The sequence below is a fragment of the Lupinus angustifolius genome, chromosome LG20 (genome assembly GCF_001865875.1).
Source record: "Lupinus angustifolius cultivar Tanjil chromosome LG20, LupAngTanjil_v1.0, whole genome shotgun sequence".
Taxonomy (NCBI): domain Eukaryota; kingdom Viridiplantae; phylum Streptophyta; class Magnoliopsida; order Fabales; family Fabaceae; genus Lupinus; species Lupinus angustifolius.
In genome coordinates, this window is record NC_032028.1 from 6,222,772 (window position 1) to 6,246,936 (window position 24,165).

General features: G+C 32.6%; 3 protein-coding genes across 8 annotated transcripts; 2 read left to right on the forward strand and 1 right to left on the reverse strand.

The window, feature by feature from the left end:
• On the forward strand, positions 1,451-6,594 carry LOC109336073. Of its 4 annotated transcripts, XM_019572436.1 has the most exons (14): positions 1,451-1,587; positions 2,288-2,401; positions 2,565-2,642; positions 2,742-2,861; positions 3,337-3,420; positions 3,517-3,635; positions 3,730-3,831; positions 4,082-4,198; positions 4,600-4,668; positions 4,759-4,825; positions 4,920-4,973; positions 5,421-5,510; positions 5,672-5,704; positions 6,086-6,594. In XM_019572436.1, the coding sequence occupies exons 1-14, from the start codon at positions 1,573-1,575 to the stop codon at positions 6,179-6,181; spliced, it is 1,158 nt and encodes a 385-aa protein (XP_019427981.1). In that variant the 5' UTR covers positions 1,451-1,572; the 3' UTR covers positions 6,182-6,594. The 4 variants fall into 4 exon arrangements, with proteins under 4 accessions (XP_019427981.1, XP_019427982.1, XP_019427983.1 ...); XM_019572437.1 differs by lacking the exon at positions 1,451-1,587 and having other exon boundaries at positions 2,057-2,401; positions 2,748-2,861; XM_019572438.1 differs by lacking the exon at positions 1,451-1,587 and having other exon boundaries at positions 2,058-2,401; positions 2,577-2,642.
• Positions 10,569-18,066, reverse strand: LOC109336072 (zinc finger CCCH domain-containing protein ZFN-like). 3 transcript variants are annotated; one of them, XM_019572433.1, is made up of 7 exons: positions 17,846-18,066; positions 16,021-16,178; positions 15,408-15,470; positions 14,530-14,649; positions 13,901-14,191; positions 13,141-13,470; positions 10,569-10,892 (listed from the first exon to the last, which is right to left on the reverse strand). In XM_019572433.1, the coding sequence occupies exons 1-7, from the start codon at positions 17,886-17,888 to the stop codon at positions 10,614-10,616; spliced, it is 1,284 nt and encodes a 427-aa protein (XP_019427978.1). In that variant the 5' UTR covers positions 17,889-18,066; the 3' UTR covers positions 10,569-10,613. The 3 variants fall into 3 exon arrangements, with proteins under 3 accessions (XP_019427978.1, XP_019427979.1, XP_019427980.1); XM_019572434.1 differs by lacking the exon at positions 17,846-18,066 and adding an exon at positions 16,813-16,915; XM_019572435.1 differs by lacking the exon at positions 17,846-18,066 and adding an exon at positions 16,259-16,279.
• Positions 21,501-23,267, forward strand: LOC109335324 (probable tyrosine-protein phosphatase At1g05000). The gene is made up of 5 exons (XM_019571461.1): positions 21,501-21,705; positions 21,804-21,897; positions 22,013-22,070; positions 22,313-22,356; positions 22,963-23,267. Exons 1-5 carry the CDS (start codon positions 21,560-21,562, stop codon positions 23,218-23,220), a joined length of 600 nt encoding a protein of 199 aa, XP_019427006.1. The 5' UTR covers positions 21,501-21,559; the 3' UTR covers positions 23,221-23,267.

Here is a 24,165-nt window from a genome sequence, read left to right on the forward strand (position 1 = left end):
ACTTATATTAAGTATAGAAGTATAAATATATAATATAGATATCCAACTTAAAGTAAGATGTATTAATTATATAGTTATCTAAAATTATATGATTTTACTTTATAAATAAAAAATATTAAGAGTAAAATGAAAATAAAATAATGGTGGAAACTCAATTACATATATACCTATAATAAGGTGAGTATAATTTCAGTGATATCTCTTAAAAATGTGAATATAATTAACTCAAATCTAAAAAATGTGAATATGCTCTAATTTTATTCTTAATTTATCATACTTACAAATATTGAATATTATGATTGGTACAAATTTAATGCATTCTCATACTTACCATTTTTTAGCTTTCTTATCTAGATATTGATATTCACCAATAATCATTTATCATGGTACTTAGCTCCTATTTAGGAATATTAAGTGTAATCACACAACTTCCTTTAAGAGAAATGAGTTTAATTTTAAAATTAATAGAGGTGTTCATTATAATCAAGTAATGCACTAATAGCTTAAAAAGCTCTTATACTAATAATATCATACATCTTTTTTCTCTTTTTTAATTGACTTTCTAGAAGAAGATAACATTTTTAAATTAATAAAATATATACACACCGTTAATATAAAGATAATTAATATATTATCTATCACTTGTTTAGATCATTTTTATAAAAATTAATAATAATTAAATATAAATGATAGATAATACAATATCAGTATATAAAATTCATATAATGTCATTATATATATTTATTTCTTTTTTTTAAATATTGAAATGAAGAATATAACTTTTGGGAAGAAAATATAATAGTAATAATATCTTTGTAACCTAAAGAGATAAATTAATGAAAAGCATATTTGTGTTGCGGAGGTAAAATTCGCAACCACTAACGCAACCGTTTGTTTAAAGAAAAAAAAAATTGATGAAACTCTGAATGGATTTTTCAGAAAAAACATTTAAATGAGTTTTAATTGTATCATTTTCCTTCGTATTTAATTATTATTAACTTTTAAAAAAATGTAAATGAATAATATATTAAGGGATAGGATTTATTTATTATAATAGTTAAAACTTATTTCACATGTTAGGTATCAATTATAAGGAAATTTTTATAAAAATAATAATTAAAATCTAAAGTTTTTGTAACGTGTATTCTCTTATATAATAATACTATATAAATATTTATATTGAATATATTAATATTGAATATATTAATATTAGGTTGTTATTTGTATTTTGTTGTGATTGATGTATAAAGTTTGACTTTGAATTAAACCTTATGATGTGTGAAAAAGAACGTCGCATGTAAGTTATTGTTTTGTGAAAGTGACAGGAACAGGAACAGGAACAGAGTCCCCCGCGCTGTTCGGTTCCCACTGCTTTCATCATCAACTACTTTTATAGTTATCTTCACTATTCTTCTCTCTTTCAACTCTTTTGCTTCTTATCTTTTCATTCTTCTTTTTATATTCCATAACTTATAAACCATAATCATAATCATAATCATAATCACCATTATCTTCCTTATACTTTCATCTCTTCTACAATACCAACTTGTTCTCCACTTCTGAATTACAATAATGAAGCCTCCTCAGGTATTTAGTAGCCACAACTCTTTTTTCCCATATTATTATTAAGTTTTTAAATCTGGGTCTAGATGCTGAATTGTTTAACAATAATTGTTGCCACTGCAATTAAAACCAACCATTTATTACTAGAGGATCCATGTAATATTCTATTTTATTTAAGAGTTATGATCACTAGATATGTTGGACGATGTAAGTACAATATCTTTTTTCTCTATTATTAATGTCATTATTGCTATTGCTTCTATTCTTGTTTCTCCTTCTCTTCTTTGTTAATCCAGAAAACATCAATCAATGTCACGCCTCTATCTATTGGTCTGAGTGGTTTTTTTAATATCGAGTTGGGAGTTGAGTTTTGGAAGAATTTTAGTTAAGTAATGTCTCGGTTTGACTAAGTCTATAATGATTTTGGATACTAACAATTTTGGACAAAATAAAATATACCAGTTTCTTCTTTTTCCTTTTTTCATTTGACAGACTTGATCTTGACATTGAAACAATATTTCTTAAGGACTAAAAAACAAATCATAATACTTTTTCATCCACTATTCTGTAGGACATTATGACATATTGGTGTGCTTTAATTGAATCATTCATTTTCTGCTGCTGATTTCTTTTAATCAGTAATGTTACTTCAATTTTATTACAATATGATATAATTTACTATATCTAACTAACTAGTTAAGTTTTGCCTATGTACTTGAACCAGGAACATGTGGTTGCTGAATCAAAATCATGTCTTTATGCCCTATTCCCAGCATCTTTTTTAATTGGTCTTATTTTGTTCTTCACAATTTCTATATCCTCACAAGGCTCCAATCAGGTACTCCACTCAGTGGTTTCTCTATGTGTGTATTTCATTTTCTAAGTATTATATATCCATCTTGAAATTCAGTGTTTTAAATTCGAGAGTGTATGGTCGTAGTTCAAGTAATCATATTGATTTAACTTCGATTAAGTGGAACTCATGTTCTTCTATATCTCAGAGACTACTACAGAGACTGCAGATACTGCCAAGCGAGGGAACGGAAAAACCGAAAGTGGAGGAAATTGATCAATGCAAGGTTCATCTCCCTAACAGTGCCAGCTTGTTCATCATATACTACTATCACTATTATCGATGTTCGACTTTGGTGCTTATATTTGCTTATCTTGTTTAGTAGAACCAGTGCAGGCCTAGAGGAAGTGAAGCATTACCTGCTGGTATAGTCAGCAACACTTCCAGTTTTGAAATGAAACATTTGTGGGAAATTCCTAAGAAGGAGCATAGCCATGCTGTTGATGTAAGTTTCTTTCCGTCACAACGAATCAACTTTCTGTCTAGAATGTCAACCTACGAAGCAAAAAAAAATATTCCTTAGTGAAAAGGAAATCTTGTAGTTTTGATGTGTTTCTGAATGCAGTGTCAGGGTGATGTGGTTGTCACACTATCCTTACTTTGAAAATTTAATAATGTGAAGAAAACCAAATAATGTTTCTTCTCAATTACAATTGTAATGTACTTAGAATTCGAAGTTGGCATATTAATATCAGTTTGAAGATATCTTGTTCTGCTTAAGTAGAGGGAACATTAAGTGAACTTTAAATATCTTTCAAGTTTCTACTCTTCTATATTTTTGGCTTGAAGTTATCGGGTAGCGATGTAGCCTATGAGATCACTGTAATTGACACAGAACATATATCGCGACCTGTGTTCCCTGGTCCTAGTTATTTTTTCTTTGTATATGGTATGTACTGATTTGCCTATATTTGAATCAGGTTAAGGCAAATGCAACAACCAATTTGCTCGCAATGGCGGTCGGGATAAAGCAGAAAGATCTTGTGGACAAGATGGTCCAAAAGGTCCTTTAATGAGTTCTCTAAAGCTTTCTCATTAATCATTACTAATATTCTATTTTGGTCCATTCGGCATGACCCTCTTTCTACACCAATTTGCAGTTTATAGCAAGTAATTTTATGGTAATGCTCTTCCACTATGATGGTATTGTTGACGAATGGAAGGATTTTAAGTGGAGCAATCACGTCATTCATGTGGCCGCAATCAATCAAGGCAAATGGTAGGTGATCTCACATTTCATTCCCATCCATATTTTCAATAAGTTTTGTTATCCTAAATGTGTTTTTTTCCTTGGAAATGTTTTCAATGGCTAGGTGGTTTGCCAAGCGTTTTTTGCACCCGGATATAGTTGCAGAGTATGATTACATATTCCTCTGGGATGAGGACCTAGGAGTCGAAAATTTCAACCCAGATAAGTATGTTGAATACTTTCTTAATTCCTTTAAAATACAGTTATGTAGTTTACTGCACTTGTATTTTAGCTAAAATAAGCAATCATAAGTTTATATCTATCCTCTCACATATGGTCTTTAGTTCTGACAATCATATTAAGATCGTATACTTAAGACTTAAGAGAGAATTAATGTTTACGAAAAAGAAACACTCCTATGTTAATCGATCATCTTAAGAATGAGTTTTTGATATGCGTTCTTAAATGATTTTTAGGTATGTTTCTATTATCAAACATGAAGGGCTAGAGATATCACAACCAGCATTGGATCCTCAGAAATCAGTAGTGCATCATCAAATTACTGCTCGTGGGAGGAGGTCAACAGTGCACAGGTCATCCTTCTTATTTTCTTGATGGTTTTTTTTTTATTGTTTTGTTTTGTCGCAACACTCGTCAGGAATGTCTGGTTATCGTTATATCATTTGTTAGACCATGAATTACCATTAGGAATCTGCAATAAGTACTTTAGCCTCTAGGAGACTCTGCTAGTAGTTTTGTGGTAAAGTTAATAGTTATACCAAGTAGTAACCATACACCAAATCCGAGAAGGAGATTCTGAGTTCAAAGCCTCTCAATCTGTGGTAATGAACATTTGTTGAAAAAACTAATGCAAACTAGAGCCTTTGCATTTGAATGATGCTACTATTATTAAATATGTGCTAAAGTAGATGCTTGCTTATGCTCAGTTACTTGAATCTAACATTGTGCATTGTTTTGGTGGTTGTGCTTGCAGAAGGACATACAAACCTGGACATGGTGGCAAAGGCTGTGATAAAAGCAGCACAGCTCCTCCTTGCACCGGGTAAAAATTTATCGCGGTAACTAAGAACTAATTTAATGCGGATTCCCGTTATTTTACAGCAGTCGAATAAAGATGGGTTATTTGTTTCAGGTGGATAGAAATGATGGCTCCTGTTTTCTCAAGACCTGCATGGCGTTGCGTTTGGTATATGATCCAGGTGCACCATTATGTTCTGTTAATGCTGCTTCTAAGCATTACCATTAGCATTGTTTGGTTACATATATATTCACCATATGAGGTTTATTTTACAGAGTGATTTGGTTCATGCATGGGGTCTAGACATGCAGCTTGGCTACTGTGCTCAGGCAAGTTAAGCTCATTATTTTTTGGTGCAATTTCATGATTTCCAATTTTTCTACATTTGTATATTCCTCTGATGGGATTTTGCTATATTCTTTTTATTTTCCATCACAAAGATATATAGGTTAAGATCTTCTATTTAAAGTGGAACAATATGTAAAGTTAGAGATGTCAATGAATTAAAAAAATAGGATTTATGAGTGGCTACACAAACGATTAAGGGGAGTTCTAGACATGATCCAAGATGAACTGTCATAGAGGATTCAGCGAAATCATTAATAATATAGTAAAGTTCTAAAGAATCTCCGGGGTGGGGAACTATTCCCTTGATCGTGTCGTAATGACTCTATTTACGACATTTCTATCTATTTTTCTGTGAAGATTTATAATTCGTCCATTTTACTCGACATGATTTCCGTGGATTTCTCTCTTATCTTATTTATGGTTGACAGGGTGATCGAACAAAAAAAGTCGGCGTTGTGGATGCTGAATATATCGTCCACCACAATCTTCCTACTCTTGGAGGCATAGATAAGACTAAGGTCAGAAATCTAGCTGGCATAATTATCAGAGTTTAACGTATTCAGTAATGCTTGTCTTGATTTTTTTTAAGATTATAATTTCATAACATGCTTTTCTTAATCTGGAACATGTGTTTCTCATTCTACCAGCCTTGAAACTTAGACTTATATATAACTTGCAGGTTACATCTAAGGAAAAGGATCATAGAGGTGATGTAAGTTACTAACCTGTCATGTTTTGTCAATTGAAGCCACTGTCTGGGTTTCCCTATGTTAAAAGCATGGTTCATTTTGCTCTATTAATAACTTGAGACAAGTAATTTTTTTAGTATGTGAATTTTGAGCCAAACAATTAGTATCATTCCATTATCTTAATCGCATTGCATAGAGGGTGAGCTTCGGCGCAACTATAAGGTTGCTTGCCTTGTGACCGAATGACATGAGTTTGAATCCTAGAAACAACTTTGTCGTTTGCAAGGGTAAAGCTGCATAAACTCACCCTCCCCACCCTACTAGGCAGGATCCTCGTGGACTTTACCGTCCTTATTTTATTTATCTTAATCGTATTGCATCGGAATGATTTCTATTCTATGCAGGTGAGGAGACTTTCCCACTGGGAATTAGAAGTTTTTAGAAAACGTTGGGAAAAGGCAGCTGAGGAGGATAAATGTTGGGTGGATCCATATCAATAGCCACTGCAGGAATAGGAGTGATGTTCAAAGTCGTGTATATTTTGTAAAGGCACACTTCACTTATATAAAGGGAAGAAAATGCAACTGACAGATATACATCAAGTGTTGATCATGTGCTGAGATTGAGACACAGAAAGATCAGGATCTCAAGGCCAAGGGCAACATGACTCAACTGATAAGATTTTATCTTAAATAAGTTGGGAGCATCTTATGATTTTTTAATACAAACAGCTTTGAAGCTGAATACAATAAAACTGTGATAGATATAAATGAGGGTGAAGTTACAAACACAGAAGCCAGATTTTTTTAATACATCATTTTTTTTATTTTTAATTTAGGAGCAAACCTTGTGACAGTTAATACATGATTTCCAAAAACAATTATTGAAAAAGGTATAGGTGTCTTAACTTTTACATTACAAAGTTATAAGATTTGATCAGTGAATTGTTCTTGCTTTTACAAATTTCTGTGACATTAGGAAGATTTGAAGCATGTAAGACATAGATGCTTTTGTCCAACCAGCTTTTATTATTTATTATGCTTTAATATTTAACACCAAGTGTAAACATGCTTTAATATTTAAGTCTTTTATAATCCAATATATTTGAGATAGTTCTAATACTATTATTCATGACACTATTATAATGCATCAAGCTCAAAGGGTGAGTCTGTGATAATGTGATCCAGCTTAGGTTATTTACTACTTAAACCATAGCAATGTCTTCCTTTAAGAGAAAGCATGTCAATATAACTATAAACTACAATACAGTTATCTTAGTGATATTTAGGACAATACAAGCAAATATATGAAAACAGATAATAAGAAATTACTAGAACTCTGCATTATCAACAACTTTCATAATCTCCTTCAGTTTCACCACATGTTGCCTCCTTTTCTAACTAAGTTCTTTCCATTTGATTCTTTCATTGCTCTAGTCCCTTTATCTTTCTCAACCTTCATCCTTGCCTCTTCCTTAGAGCTTCTGAGGTCTTGGATCAATTTCTCAAAGCAAGTCTCAACATCTTCATTAGCTACCTTCTGCATCAAGTTTTCTGCAACATCTGCTGGGGCTATGTTAGTCTTTTCCTAGACCCCGCGAATGGTGTCAAACAAGTGGTGGGACTCCAAATTCATGTAATTATTAGCCAACATTTTGAATTCCTCAAAACCACAAGAGGAGGATTGTAAGTGAGCATGGTGATGGTGTTGCAAGTGAAGAAGAGTAGTGAGAAACTGAGAATAGAGGGAAATGAGACTGAAGGGCATTCTTGGAAGTGACCCAAGTCCTTGAGGTCCAAAATTAAAAAAAGAAAAGAAAAGGGGTCCAAAAAGCATCATTCTACCAATAAATAGAAGGCATGGATGAAACATCCATGACCCATTTATTTGATCCTGAAAATGCCCTCACAATTGAGATATATAAGATTCATGTTTCATTAATTTAACAATATAGAAGGATTAGTATTAGTATAATTGAACACCTAGAAAAAGAAAGAATAATACACAAACCAAGTCTTATTGCATTATACATGGTCAATTCACAATTATGGTAGCAAATAGCAAACATATTGCAAATAAAAGACTTTCATTAGTATATTGATTGAAAAGTGAAGAATCATGATGAAGCCCTACATTCTTGACTTGTTCATTCTTGAAATTTCATAATTAAACCTGGCACTCAAGGCAATTACAGGTTTTAGGGGTGAAGGAACAAAAGCCAAAAGGTTTGTTGGGAATGCTGCAATTGATGGCATAGCAACAAGGAGAGGGCAAACACAACCCTTTAGCTCCACCACAGCAAGTGCATAGTGCACATATCTGGAAGCTTCCCAACTTCCTTCTACTCTCTTCAATGGGAATAGCCACCTTATTTGCTTCCTAGTCATGAAAATCAAGAAATTTGAGTACTTTTTTCTATACATTCAATTGGACTTTGAGGGAGAGGAGAGAGGACTCACATTCACGTTGAGTAAGAAAATGAACAAAAGAATGAGAAAGATGATGAAGCCATGAGCATGAGCAGAAGCAGACATCTTGACAAGTGATTCTTTGGTTGGTGCTAGAGAGTGGGGAGTTTTATTTGTTAATAGAGAAGTAAATTATATTGATAGCTTTAGATAGTGTTGTGTTGGAACCTGAAAAGAACTGAAGAGGAAGTGAAAGAATAGGATTATCTAGGGACTGCTGCAGTTCTTGATCCAATGGTTGAGTTATATTTTGCTAAGAAAGAAAACATTTTTTTAAAGGTTGAGATTCTCTGCACTCTTTTTGACCTGCTTTGGATTCAATTCCTGAAGGGCAAGGACAAGGACAAATGCATCCTTTGAAATCAAAGACCTCTGACAGTGACCAATCTTGTCTCCATTCTTTGATTTATACTCTCTAGTCTAGTGTCTACAGTTAAGACTAGAGTAGAGAAAGAAGAGACCATGGTATTTACTGACATCATCAACTTCTGCTATGGTCAATGTTTCTGTACAAGTAAAAAAGTAACAAAAACATTTCTATGCAAGATTCATTCCATTTTTTAAAAATAATCTAGAATCAAGTTTTAGATTTTCTTGTTAACAATTGATTCATTTTCCTCTCCACTAGACTTCAGAAACGATTGATGGCCATACAGAAGCAACATTTATCATGTTAACCTATTTGCTTAACCACAACTTAAGTTGTCAGAATCTGATGGGAATACTAAGTCACGGTGGTTGTATTGTACATCTCACGGGAAGACCCACGTCTATTCTTAAGTCATGACCATGTACATTGTACAACATAGCAAATAGTAATAATAAATCCAAGCATAAAAATGTCGTAACCAGTGAAGATTCTCCACTCAACAGAACAACATTCCCCATTGATTTAAGTTAAAAAGTACCATGATTTGAACACCAAAATTTAAAGATGGATAACCCAAATCAGGAAACAAATCCAATAACTGCTTTTTAATATACTGCAAACCGGCACACTGAACTCTCATGACATTTTATCTACATATCAGAGAATCAATGACGAAATATTCGACCCAGTACCTGCACAAGTTTAATCATAACATGAACGAGGATCGTTGAGCAACACATCAAATACATGTTATCTTCCATGACAGAAATAAGATCAGGATCCTCTCCTGTTTGGCAAAAAATAGGAGAGTTTCCTGTTTGAGTGATCCTAGCTGTAGATTAAAAGGCATAATTGACTCACATCATATTGAACAGCAAACCAAATTCCAAGCGGAAAAGAACATCCAGCCATCACCCAAATTTGATTCATTGGAGCATGTAATTTGCAGCCAGAACCCCGGAGCAAGCTACAAGAACATGTTCAAAATGTTTTGGGGCATGACATCAGGGAAAAAGCATCACAAGGTATTCCTTTCACTGCCTGCAACAGTCACAATCAAAACAACCTCCCACTTGCAAAACAAACTCTATCCAGCACAATTACTACAGATAGCAGAAATAAATAATGAATAGATATAAATTACAAATTAAAATTCTTTTCCAGTAGCTGTTATAAAGAATAGAAGAATATATATATATATATACAAATTACAAAAGCATTGTTGACTTCATTTGAACTCTGCTAAATTCAGGTATTTGACACTGCTGGCCTGCCACTTGAAAAGAACTCCCTAACATGCATAGTAGACATGATAAACCCAAGTGTAACAAGAAAGGTTTTATAATGTGTTTCAAACATTCAGATCCTGCAACCAGCAAAGATTCAGAGTAGGTAAAATCTGGATACTCGAAAAGACATTTTTTTACATATTGAGAAAATGCTCATAAGGAAGACCGTAAGCATATGGACAAAAGAAATGTTCACACTGGGTCAGACCAAAATGTGAAACATTTGCTTGATTTACACAAAGTGCAACATTTAATCCAGAGTAATTCCAGCAGTTGTTATTTTGACTTGAGGAATATATACATCAAGGTCGACTTCATTGAATTCTTCTAAATTTGGGTATTGATAATACTGATGGCTTACTGCTTAAAATGAATTCAAGACATGCACAGTAGACGGCATAAACCCAAGCGTATTGATAAAGTAAAGACTTTGTAATGTGTTGCAAACCTGCAGGTCCTGCACTCAACAAAGATTTACAACGGTAAAATTTTGTCATCATAGATTTTCCAAAATGAGATTTTTTTACATATTAATATAAGGTTAATAAGAAAGACCAGCAGCTTAAGGACAGAAGAAATGTTCACATTCGGTAAGACCTAATGTGACAATATTTGCTTAAATTTACACAATATGGCAACATTAAATCCAGAGTAACTGAATCTGGCAACCACATTTAATTTCAGATTGATAGAATCAACCTGACATGAACTCTGTACATCTCCAGCAATGGGAATAAATTACACATTACTCGTTTCTCCCATCATAAAAAATTGTAAAAGCGAAATGACCCATTTCCAAGAGACATCATCCCTCATCATCAATGTCATCATCACCGGAAGGAATCTGTCTTGTCTCTGATATTGAAAGCCTCCTGGGCTTTGATGATCCTGATTCAGCAGGTCTTGATGATAAATTTAATGCAGCTGTTCCTGATGAAGAACCTAACAGACCCCGGCCAGGGGCCTCAGCTGAAGGCGATGCAGATAAATTATAGGTGAAGATTCCCATTGGGTGGTCAAATTTGCAACTTGGGCCAAATTTGCATATGCCATAACGCGAATAGAAAACACACAATGGCTCTCCCTGTAGGAAATGAGACACTGGCTCAATCAGCTTCTACTAAATCATGAAATTTAAAATCGAATAGAATAACGACAGCAATATTTGCAGATATTTCCATTTTGTCCAGTTCCTATAAATAAATCGTTTTATGCATTTATTCACTTCGCCAAATAAAAAATGCATATGTTAAAATACCCTACAAAGTTCACACGTTTAAAAAAGGAAATAATATCACAATTACACTGTTCACATATGTGGTGAATGATAGATCAAGAACCATAAGGAGCTATCACAATGCTGTCAGACATCATAGATTGATTTAGATAGGTATAATGGAAAAATCATACTTCAAACAACTCAAGATGGTTATCATTGTCTTCAATTATCTTTCATGTCTTCATTTTTATAACTGCTGCAAATCATTCTATTTTGGCCTCACAGTATGGTTCGACATAAAACTAAAATTCTTCTATATCCACATTCAAGGATTTAAGCAACTGAGCAATGCTACATCCATAGTTCAATATAAGTTTCTAATGTTGATGTTTGCCAAGGATGGACACCCCACAATTTGAATGACAAGGCTCGGAATTATCCAAGAAGTGAAGGATTAAGGGTTATTGGGTTCACAATAGTGCATGGAATCATCAAAACCAAGGATGAATATATAATGTCTGTATTTGACCCTGGAGGATAGGATGATGGTGCAAAGCTATGAAGAAACAAAGGGACATTGGCCAATGGCCACCTACGACCATGGATGAGTATACGGCCTGTCCATGTTGGTCTCTGGACCATGGTACACGATCGTGTACTCATACACATCCTATCTGTGTGTGGACCAACTGTCGCGTAATTTTCCAAACTTTTGTAATTTTCTATTTTGAATAAGTGGTTCTGGAAGTTTCTACCATGAATCGCACGTTTTTAATCTCATTGCTTTGCCTTTTCCAATTTGCCTCTTCATTATTGAAAGGCACTTAGTGGGGGATAAGGCATTATTGGCTTCTTAGGACTTGTGTTTTCATTTATGGGGTTGTCTTCTTGTCCAGGCCAGCTGCCCTATATATGTAATCTGCATTTCTGAATCAATAGAATAAGAATAATCTTGTTTAGAGCTTTGCTTAGTGCATAGTGTTAGAGTGGTTCTCATGGTTCCTACTGAACCGGGAACTTACAAGGAGCTTTCCTTGTGGCATTCCAAAACCAGAACTTATCAAAAGATCCTTCCCTTGTGGCATTCTAAGGGCTTATCACTTCCTCTAAGTGTGGCACCCTTTATCACCATATTTTGTCTCCTCCATTTCCCTTTATTCTATCATTTTCGCTTTCCTTCATAGCTATAGATTTAAGTCATCAAAACATCTCTTGGTTGTTGTATCTCTTCATGAATTTCGACGTCCATTGGAATATAAGCAAGTAACCTTTAGTTTTTCAAATGAATCCATCATTCTACTACAAAAATCTCAAAATTGACAAACACTTTCCTTGTGTTTGTTTTCCAACTCAAGAATGATATGCAGTATCCCCCATGGAAGCTGAGAACTCATCAAATGTGTACTATGATTTTAATGTGAGTCATGGCATAATAGTAAGGTTGTTGGTCTTGTCACCTGGGGGTTATGGGTTCAAATCCTAGAAACATTCTCTTTGCTTGAGAGAATCAGTTTGCATACATCTACCCTCCTTCTAAGTGGGAGCCTTGTACACTAGGTCGACCTTTTTTATAAATGTTATATGTACAATTAGGACATGCCAATTCCTAATAAAATTTAGTTTAAAATATTAGTAGTTTGGATCCCATTTATGAAAAAATTGTTTCCACACTACGTAAGAAATGTAAATATCCAACCATTTTATGTTTCAAGTTAGTTATTCTTAGCTTGCTAGTACCTGGTTACTCTGGATAAAGGAAATATGTTGGTAGCCTAACTATTCAAGCATTGACAACACATATGATCACAAATTACTATCAAGGGAAGCATAAGTTACTAGCTATCTTAAACCGGTTAAATATTGTTGCTCATTTTAGTTCTTAACATGATCATGTCACTGGGAGAGAGATAGGCAAAACACCCGGAAGCAGGGGACCCATATTTCCTGAAGTGTCCAAAAATTGAGAGTCCCTCAGTTGCGCCTATGTCTCCTAAATGACAAGGTCTTGTTAGGAGAAAAATAAAAGGATCCATTTCAAGTAAAAAATAATAAAATGTAAGCCTATGAAAAACCAACTTAGTATATAGAACACCACAGCAAGAACTCAACTCACAGGACGCAAAGGAAGGCCTATTGGACTCAAGACACAGTCGGGAACAGGAATCAGCCTCTCACGCGGATGGTGGAAGCGACAGACTGCACCAAACTTACAATCTCCAGTCTTCATGTAGAATTGGCATTCAGGCTGACCAGGTCTCTCAGGAAATATGTTCTCCCTCTGCAACGCATAAAACCCTACAGGAACAGAGCCAGAACGAAATTGAGAATATTCCCCTTGTGATCCTGAATTTGTTACTTCATCTTGGCGAGAAGTTCCATATGTCTGATCATTTCCTATTATTTGTTGTGGACTATCGGAAGCAGAGATTGATCTCATTTGGCCCTGCAAAATAAACATTCCATCAGGATGTTGGCACATCTCAGCAATAGTAGGTTCTAGTGAAACAGTTGCATTGTAAAGAGTTAAAGGATTGATCACCAAAGTATTCTGTTGAAAAATAAACATGAAATTTCACATCAACACAGGCACACTTCAATATTACAGAGTAGTTAAGTAATACCCGCATGGGCTGGGAAATTGGGAATACATCTTACAGGCACTGCAATATTAAAAATCTAGAGAAAAATGGCCATGTAACAAAGACATATCAAAATCAAAACGAAAAATAAATGATGTAAGTAAATGCCCCACAATACATGTTTAACATAAGATAAACTCTCCTGAAAAAGTGTCAGCTACAAGCATAGAATAGCACTTCTTTATATTTCTTACTTAGAAGTTACAGCCCCTGAGAAAGAATAAACGAGCTTACACTGTATGCACTCCACCCAGGCACTGAGACCACTCCTTGAGGTAGAATTAAAGGTGTATAACTTGAAGGGCCTTGCCAGCGTGGACTAGCAATATAAGATGCTCTTGACCAATTTGCAATTCCTCCAGCATATGATTGCTGACCTGGTGCGGTTGGAGATTGGACAGTAGGATAAACAGGAGAACCCCTTAATGAAAGAACCATATTACTTGGTTGAGGATGGTGGAATTTGCAAGTGTTCCCAAATTTACACTGTCCTGTTCTTAAATAATAAGTGCATTCAGGCTCATTCTGCAGAAGAAGCGTGAAAAACAAAAAGAAAATATATAGCAAGTTATAAGACAATCAATATAAACAAACCCCGAAAATAAACAAAATATCAAGAGAAGGTTCAGGTGTCAGATATTAAGTAGTTGCGTCCAAGAACACAAAATTTGGGAAAATATAAACAGGACATACAGGAGCAAATCTGAATTAGTTAACTGTAGGTCTAAAAGCGGGTCAGACAAGTCAATGGCTACTAAATAAGCAAGGAGCCAAAGAGACAATAATGAGCTACAAACTTATGGAAAGCTACTAACTTAGTCATAATTATAAGTGAACAGGAGAGAGAATTATTAATAACTAACAGGGCGGAGCGGATAGCCTAAAGTATTTAAGGCAACTCTTCCAGCACTTCCAGCCTGCTCTCTTGGATGATGAAACTTGCATGTAGCTCCAAATTTGCAAGTTCCCGTCTTCAAATAGTACTGGAAAGCAAAACAAAGGTGTATTAGTTTTTGTTATGGTTAATGTTCAATATATATAATGTGAAGGCACAAATAAGTACTCAAGGTTACAAGGTGATGTTAACATTTATGCCTCTCATAAAGATAAAAAATTACAAATCAGATAAGAAAATCTGACCAAAACAACCATTGAGAGTTTGATACTAATATTACAAGTGTGTAAGGTTGTAATTTTGTATAGCATATAAATATATGGATTAACCAGCTCCAAAGAGAGATGAGAGTAAGACTTATTTTAACCCACCTTGTAAATTGTTTAACTCGTGAAAGATAAATTGAACTACTTTTATATACACGTATGTCGATTACCTCAAGTTTAGGCAAAGTCATGTGTACACAAAGCAACATCTTTTCTATGAACTTTACACCCAACATAAATACCAATTTTCAGATGAATCTAAATAAACTATTCCAGAGAAAAGAGCACAAAAATAAATGGCATGCAATGCAACACGTGTGGAAAGCTTGTTTTGTTTCCCCCTATCTTCACCTCCATATGTCATTATGTTCAATATTTTTCATTCTAATAACATTGTAGGCTTGACTTACATAACATGGTCATAGGACCAAGGAAATTGTTGTCTCCAAAATCCAATCACCCTCAAACGGATTGCTAGGATTTTAAGAAATTACAAAGTTCTACCTTAAAACGAGCATATTCTCAATCATACACAAACATGCAATATGGACCTTATGCGAGTTGAGAAACTAGTACATGCCTGACATTCTGGTTGCCCAATTCTTTCTGGGAACTCGCCTTTCATCCTTGCCGTTGCAATAGCCTGATGTGTTCGGAGAAAAAAAACTATCAGGTGTGCATATTCTCCAAGTAATAGAGTGATATCAAAATGAAAAACACCAACATCACATCATGGAAAATTTAACATTTTATATGGCCCAGATACAACAGATATATGTAGATTGATATTTGAAGTTGCAACTTGCGAACATGGAGAAAAATGTGCTATACACTTGAAAAGAGGGAAAACAAAAAACATGCGTGTGTCAAACCTGATTAGGAGTTCTGCATCAAGGAATAAAAAACGGACTGATATACTTCCTGGAGTCTATATGCATGCAGAAGGAATACAAAATGTGATTGTTTTGAGTAGGAATAAACTACACAAACCACATGTGTTGCACAGAATATTAGAGGACAGTAGAAAATAGTTTGAGCTGCCCATTGATTCCATCTCCTGGGGAGATTATTTGTTGATAATATAATAGTAATTAGTTCGAACAAACCCATCTAAGAACCTGGAGAATTACCTAACATGAACATACATTATAAATTTATGAATACAAGTTGTATAAACAAATTGGAGGTTGTACCAGCTTCCTGTTAGGAGGATGATTAAATCGACATGTTACACCAAATCTACATAGGCCTGTTCTGATGTAATATGAACAATCTGGCTCTCCAGGACGCTCTGGATAAACTCCAGCTTCCATTGTTTCACTGGATATCGATTTGATTTGCCACTGTGCATCTGAAATAGGATGGTATGAATAAGTCAATTTTTTGAAAGACGCATAACCTAAACCTATAAGCGAGTGAATGAAGTAATACAAGTTTAATAGCACCATCTGTTCCACCACAGTCTACATTTAAAAAAGAATCACCGAGTTCGATTAGCGATTTTATTCATGTCAATAGCATACAAACTAGGCTCATGAATGAGCATCTGACAAATGGAATAACAGAGTACTCCATGTGAAACATCGCCAAAAATTGTGATCCACTTTAAATATGGGGATTTCCTTCCTACCATTGCTGGGTCCTTAGTGACCCACCCTGGATGAAAAAAGTTACTTTGATGAAATCAGAATCTCAATTGCATTACAATCTTCAAATTGATGTAAGTCTGAATCACACTGAACACTTGTTTGGGAATGCAATGAGTCTACCATTTTTCAAAAGATGTTTCCTGTGTGTGTTGCTTTGAAAAACTAAACTGGTATATGAGTTAAAAATGCTAGGAACTTGCCATTGGTGGCACCATTGTTAATAGTTGTCAATAAATTTCATCCTGAAATTATAAAAGTATCTACATGTACCATTTCAAAAATATTGTGTCTAAGAAATGGAATAAATACTGCTTTAAATTAGGAAAGGATGTTAACTTCAATTTAACGCATCAGTATATTCTCCTTGGCTGCTTCTGAAACGTACCTTGGGCTATGTCTTTTATAAAGAACCAGAATAAATACTTTCATTGTGGTTTTTCTGTCCAAAAACACTAAAACCATATAGCACAGGATTCCTGAAAGGGTCTAACGTTGCGTATAAATAGAGTATTTCAAAATTTTAAAGAATTTGAAATTAAATTCGAAACCATATAGCACAAGATTTCCAAAGAAGCCGATCCTTTCTACAGCTGGTTCACCGCCCACGTCACGTCCCTGAATGTAGGGGCGGTGCATCTTGTATTTTATGGGGCAGTTACGCCAGCTACAAAGTTACTTAAAAAGCAAGTTTTTACATGTAACTTACCCTAAATTTCCAAAAGTCAAATTTTTAACATAAAACATTTTTAAGAAACATAATTTTTTAACTTGGCTCTTCTAAATAAAGTATTGTTCTTCTTTGGCCTCTTTAATACCAATGTTCTAGCTCTGTCCCTGCCTTCATAGCCTTTGGTCCATCAAACAAGCCAGATCTGGAATCCTTCACAAATATTCCGATCACTTCCTTGAAGATGTCATGGAAGAACCATTTTGATCGAAAAAAGCAAGGAATTTGACAAATTCCACCTAGTTTATGTGGAATTTGACAAAGTTCACCTAGTTTATGTGGAATTTGACATTCTCCATTTTTTTCTGGAATTAATCAGGAAAAAAGTCCTCTTGAACTTACTTTTAATTTTGTTTCACAAATCGTTCTAAGTCTTCTATCCATCCTTAAAATTCTTTATTCAAACAAACACACGCTACCTAGATTCTTAAGATTCTAAGTAAATAAATTAATAGCCTTGAACATGCATATTTGGAAAATGATAATGATTATAAAAAAATTGAATACATTAGAGATGACATAAAATAAATGAATCACAAAACAACTTATGATAAATAGAAAAATAAATAGAAATAAATGGATGATCGAGTTAAGATGATCAAAGCTTAAAAAGTGAAAATGGGAGGAAGAATAATTAATAACCTAAGTGTGAAATAGGAATAGGAATAGGAGGATGAAATTCCATGGAGAATTGAGAGGTTGATGTTGTCCATTCATTTCATATCATCAAGTAGAACCTTCAATTCCAAAATTCTTCAACACTTTCTCTTCACTATAAACAAATAATAATAATAATAATAATAATAATAATAATAAGAGTGAAGTGTGTGTGAAAGGAAGAAAGAGGAAGCGTTGTGTTCTACCCTCCACAAACCAACCATCCACAACCACAACACACATTAAAACTCCTTTATACAACTTAATAATAATAATAATAATTTCATTTATTATATTTCTCTACACGTGCCCACCCAAGGCCACCAACACTTTTCTTCTTTTTCATTTTTCTAATACATAATATATATATATATATAATAAGTATGCATTGTATCTATTTGTATTAATTTTTTAAAAGTAAAAGATAATTGGCAATGAATGGTAAATGGAACATTGATAATGTATAAAGCTCATACGCTATTATACATTTTTCTCCTATATTTTGTTTGTGAATTAGATTTTAGAGGTGAATAAAAAAGAATGTAAAGTTTCACAGTCATGAAATACATTTGCAATATGACTTTGAAGTCTTCATTTTTCCTTCAATCTCCTTTAAAATTCAACTCGCAAATGATCATTTTAGACTCCATTTAGTTGGAGGGAATAAGATAAGAAGAGAGAAATATGTGAGAAAGAAAACGAAAAGAGAGAAAGATGATAGAAAGGGTGAGAAATAGAGTGGAGTATTATGTTGTTTGGTTGTATAGAAAAAGAAGATAAAGAAGTGATTAAACTCCTTGAAAAGAGATCATTTGTCTCACTTTTAGTATCTCATTTGTATATCAATCTAATTAAAAAGTGATATCTTATAAAAAGAAACAGAAAATATTTTTTTATATTATTTGGTGGAACGTGATTAATTTAAAGAGGATAAGAATTTTTTTAGGATATGATCATCCCACTTAATTTTTTACTCTCTCCTCTTAAACTCTCACCTCTCAAACTCTCTCCTCTTAAACTCTCAGCTCTCAAACTCTTTCCTCACCCAACCAATCCACTTTAATTGGTAAGAATGTTGATTAAATCGATCATAAAATTCAAAATGCTTGTGACTCTCCAAGTTGACATTTTAGTTACTTTTTAATTACCAAATAAAATTTGTTTCGGGATCTAAACAATTCAAATTAAAAATCTAAAACATATTTAAAAACGTAAAAAATAAATCTTCACTACAACATTTTTGTGATTGATTTTACAAATATTCATATTCATATTTTTTTAAATTTTTAAATTCTACCACATAACTACAGTCATAGTCTCATATATTCAAATGAGTATTAGTCTCATGGACGATTTGAATGAGCTAAGCTTAATGAGAAAGTAGGTGGTGGTCTTAATTTTGTGTAAATATATATTTATATTATTATCAATATAAAATTTCATATACAATGAATATATCATTTATTATTCATATATATTCAATAATCTGCCAATGTGTTGGACATGGGCATGGAAGAATGGAGAATCACAAGTGAGACACCACGTCTTGAACCAAAACTTTAATGCATTAGTTCCATGAGTCTCTCCTTCTTATAAATTCTTTCATTCCTCCCCGTATATCTAATGTGGGACTTCACATTTGAATAAACTCAACACAATAATTATAGAATGATATATTAACCGTGTAACAAAGTATTAAAATATCATGTATACATCTAATACATTTTTTTTTATAGAAACACATATCTGACCATAGTCAAAAATCCTTGACGGTAAAGGTCGTCTAACTACAAGGAAGTTCTATGGAACTTTGCTGATTCTCATTTTGACCCCTTCTAAACTTTTGGATTGTTAATTTTTGTAAGTAATGGGTCTTGCCCTTGGAAAATGGATAAAAAAGGTGAAGTCAATGAATGAGGATGATCTCTAATACCAGAGAATCTAAGTGAAAATTCTGACATGTATCTTAAAAAATTATTAATTGTAGAAATTTAAATTAATTTAAAATATTTTAAATAAGATAGTGTCAAAATTTATCACAATCTCCTATTTCAATAGGATTTTAGAGGGTCCTGGTACCCAAATAAAGTAAGATCTTCACGATGCAATGGAACTATGATTTTGGTTATCAATAAGCACGAATATTAATTGGTACATAAATGTTATAGTAAGCTAATGCTTTGTGAAAGTGTCAACAAAACACAGCCATAATTGCACCAATATTTGTCCAAATCTAATCATGGACTCTAGAATTTTAATATTATATACGTACATGAATTATGTAGACACAAACTGTAATATGTTGAACAAAAAAAAATATATATATATATAACAAATGTGTACATGATATAGTATTGAAATGATACCCTAAATATCTGATAAAGATTTGTTATCTATAGCTGTATCACAAATTATGTTATAGATTAATAAAAATATATCATGTTAATTAAAAAAATTAAATTTTTATTTTTATTTTCATTTTTTCTTTGAAAAATTAAATATGGGTTGATGCTCCAGCTCTATAAGTTGAATGTTTACATAGGATTAATAGATGGAGTGATTAGTGAATGTAGATAATTTGTCCAATTTTTTGTTACAATAGTCTATCAATCAAATCAAAGAGTGACATCTAATTAAAAAATCATAAAAATATAAAATATTTTTTTTTACATTACTTGGTGTAATATGATTAGGTTTGGATAGAAGAATAGAAATGTGATCCTTCCTCATAATTAGTAGATAGAGTAGGTTAAGGTTTACTGAAAGTTAAGTACTCTTTAACCAACTTTGTATTTATTAAAAATTAGCTTAAAGCATTACTAATTAAAGTTTATAAGTTTATTGTTGAGGTTGTTATTTTTTATTATCAAAAAGAAAGAGAAAAAAGTCTCTCACGTTATCAAGAGATGAATTCAGATAATATATTCTCCTAAATTTTAATTTAAATATTTTATTTAGTTTTATGATAGGCACCATCATTGTTATAAAAACTAATTTGTGTCGGTCAGTTCAACTGGTAAACTGGTGGATCAGTCCCAATACTAGTACGGTACAGTAATTATACCAGTCATGTAATCATACCGGTTAAAACTGACCAAAATTGATCAAAATCGATCATACTGATCGGTTTTCAATTGAACTGTATCAGTCATACCGGCTAGTTTTATTTAAAATTAATTTTTTAATGAATTTGAAAAAAATATTGATTTTATTATTAATTTTTCAACATTAATAATAATATATTATATTTTTATATTTAATTTCGCTGATATGCGATTTGATGACCAATACAGTATTTACCAGTGGTCAGCATAAAAGAAAAGGATTGCATATTTTTATACTCTCAACACAATAAATATATTTTATACTTATTTAATACTGCCTTCACTTAATAATCGATATTAGAAGAATTCTTAAGATAAAATAAGGGTAGAGTCTATCAATAATTTCAGTGATAAAAAAACTGAATTTAATATACGAGCACAACTCAACTTTTTGTATGCCGCCACCACCTCTATTTCAAAGAAGCTTCCAACTTTTAATTGTAAATTTTGAATTTGAAAAAAGTTAGTTAAGATTGATAAATAAAGTTCTATCTATATGTAATTATTATCAGTGAATATATAAGGATGAGACTTATCACTTATTTCTCATTACTCTTTAGAAGCTACCAAATCAACGAAGGTAGAAAGAACAATAATGAAGACAATAGTAGAGGATGAAAACGACGTCGTTTTGGCTCCACCAGCAAATTTTTCAATGGTTGAGGAAAGCATTTACCGTTCAAGCTTCCCTCGACCTTGCAATTTCCCCTTTCTCCAAACCCTAAATCTTCGATCCATCATGTTAGTTCCACTTTTCTCTCTCAATTCGATTTTCTTCATTAATTCATTCATTCTCTTTATATGATTGAGACGTTATTTTTTGAATTTGTATGCTGCAGATACTTGTGCCCTGAACCCTATCCACAGCAAAATTTGGACTTTCTTCAATCACAAAATATTCAACTCTTTCAATTTGGGATTGAGGGCAAGACGGTAATTAAGTCGCTTCTTCCCTTTTCTCTCTGTAATATTATATATGTGATTGATTGCATTAAATTCAATTGGGTATAATGCTTATAGGTTAATTATTCCTTGTATTAATTTGCAGGATCTTTCTGTATCTACTGTTAATGATACTATAATGGAGTCTCTCAAAGTTTTAATTGGTAATATATTATTTAACTTTCGTTAGTTTAATAATAATGAGAAGTTAGCTTATTTATGAGAAAAAAATACATGCGTATCATATATTATTATTATATTATTCATCATTCATGTTTTAATATCATTAATTTTTTTTTAATGTTAATACAAATGAATGATCGATAAAATATTGATTGTGTATAAAATTTTACATTATGAGATTTATTTACATAAAACTTATTTCATCAACTTTTTATGGTATCAGATGTGAGAAATCATCCGGTTTTGATTCACTGCAATCGTGGGAAGGTATATTCAATGTTCCTAGATTGATTTTAGAATAAATAAATAGGCAAATTTTGTATGAGAAAAATGCTTCTCATACTCTGAACTATGAAAAAAATGAAAATTTTCAAGCATTTAAAGGAAGTGATTATTTGATTAAAACAGTATTTTTCGACATTTGACATGTGTTTGGATGGGCTTTTGGGAAAAAGTAGAAGCCCGTAAAAATTAAATTTCAGGTTTTTTTAAGAACATAGCCCTTTTGTTGATAAAATCACTTCTGTTATGGCCATTTCAAATTTATTTGCAAAAGTTGAAGTTTGGCTTGTTGAGAAGTTATATTTTTCAGCTTCTCAATAAATCACTTTTACCAAATTTATTTTCATGGAATTGCTTTTTTGTTTTGTTTTTATAAGCTTAAACAGATGTCATATTTTTCAGCTCCTACAAAAATTACTTTGATCAAAATCACTTTTATAGAATCACTCTTTTAATCTAAACAAACAGGCCCTTAACCTTCAAGATTCTTAAGGACTAATTCGACTAATTTTCTCAATTATGACTTTGGGTATTCATTCTTGGTTTATTTTCTTAACTCTAAGGTCTAATCTTATTGTTCTATTAATGCAGCATCGAACTGGTTGTCTTGTTGGTTGCTTAAGAAAATTTCAGAATTGGTGCTTGACTTATATATTTGAAGAGTACAAGCAATTTGCAGGTGCTAAATCAAGGAATACAGATTTGAATTTCATAGAAACATTTGACACTATAAGCTTGAGGCAGTGCCTTTTCAGCATCATATATCAGTACCAAGGATATGCCTCCAAAAAACAACGTTTGATGTATAAAGATGATAATTTACAAAAGCCTCAATTGGCATCAGCATAGAGTTTTTGCAACAATCACTTTTTTGAAGAAAAAAACAATTTATTGTATTTAGCAATCAATTTTATTCACATGGGGATTGAATTTCCAAATGGAATGAGATACATTAGCTGCTTTTAGAATGGTAGAATCAATTATTTTCAGCTCCACCTACTTTTAATGGCCACCCAACAAGCACTAATATTTTGAAATTTTGACTACTGTTAATTTTAATCAAATAATCACTTCTTTTAATGTAATTTTCACACTCTTTTTTTCTACGTATTTATTTATTTATTTCACTTTTGCGATTTTTTGAACTTGCGCTTTTAAGTGGCCTAGAAGGCAAAGAATGAACTTTAAGAAAACAAATCATGCCCGACAAATTGGTGGAGTCTATATAATTTTTTCTTTTTAAATTCAAACATGAAAATTATAATGAAAACTAATACAGTTAATTTTGAAACAGATTTTACTTTTATTTTTACAAAATTAATTATTTCCTGCATTTTTTGAATTTTGAGTGAAGCATGGGACAAATTGGATATTAATTGTCATTTGACCAAACTTTTCTTTTTGTATTTATGAATTTTTTAATTAGAATTAAATTGATAATATAACTATTCTTAATTTTAGATAGTAAAAAAACAATTCATCAAAGAATTGATATTTGCTGTGGTTGGAAATTAATTCTAACCTAATGATTCTATTCTATTCGTTCTTGAATTGAAATGAAGTGTTAAACTCAAGGGAGATTAACATCTTTAGCCCATTTTATTCTTGTTTTTATCTCATTATCCATTGCAATGTATCTTAATCAACTTTTTGCTCTAAATTTCTCGAAGTGTTAGGTATCAATGGCAATTTGGGCCATACCTATTAGGCTAGCTCGCTTGCATGTTTTGGGCAAGTAAGATATGAAAAATATGCACATCCGCCCTAAAATGTCTGTCCAATATGTCCTTTTTG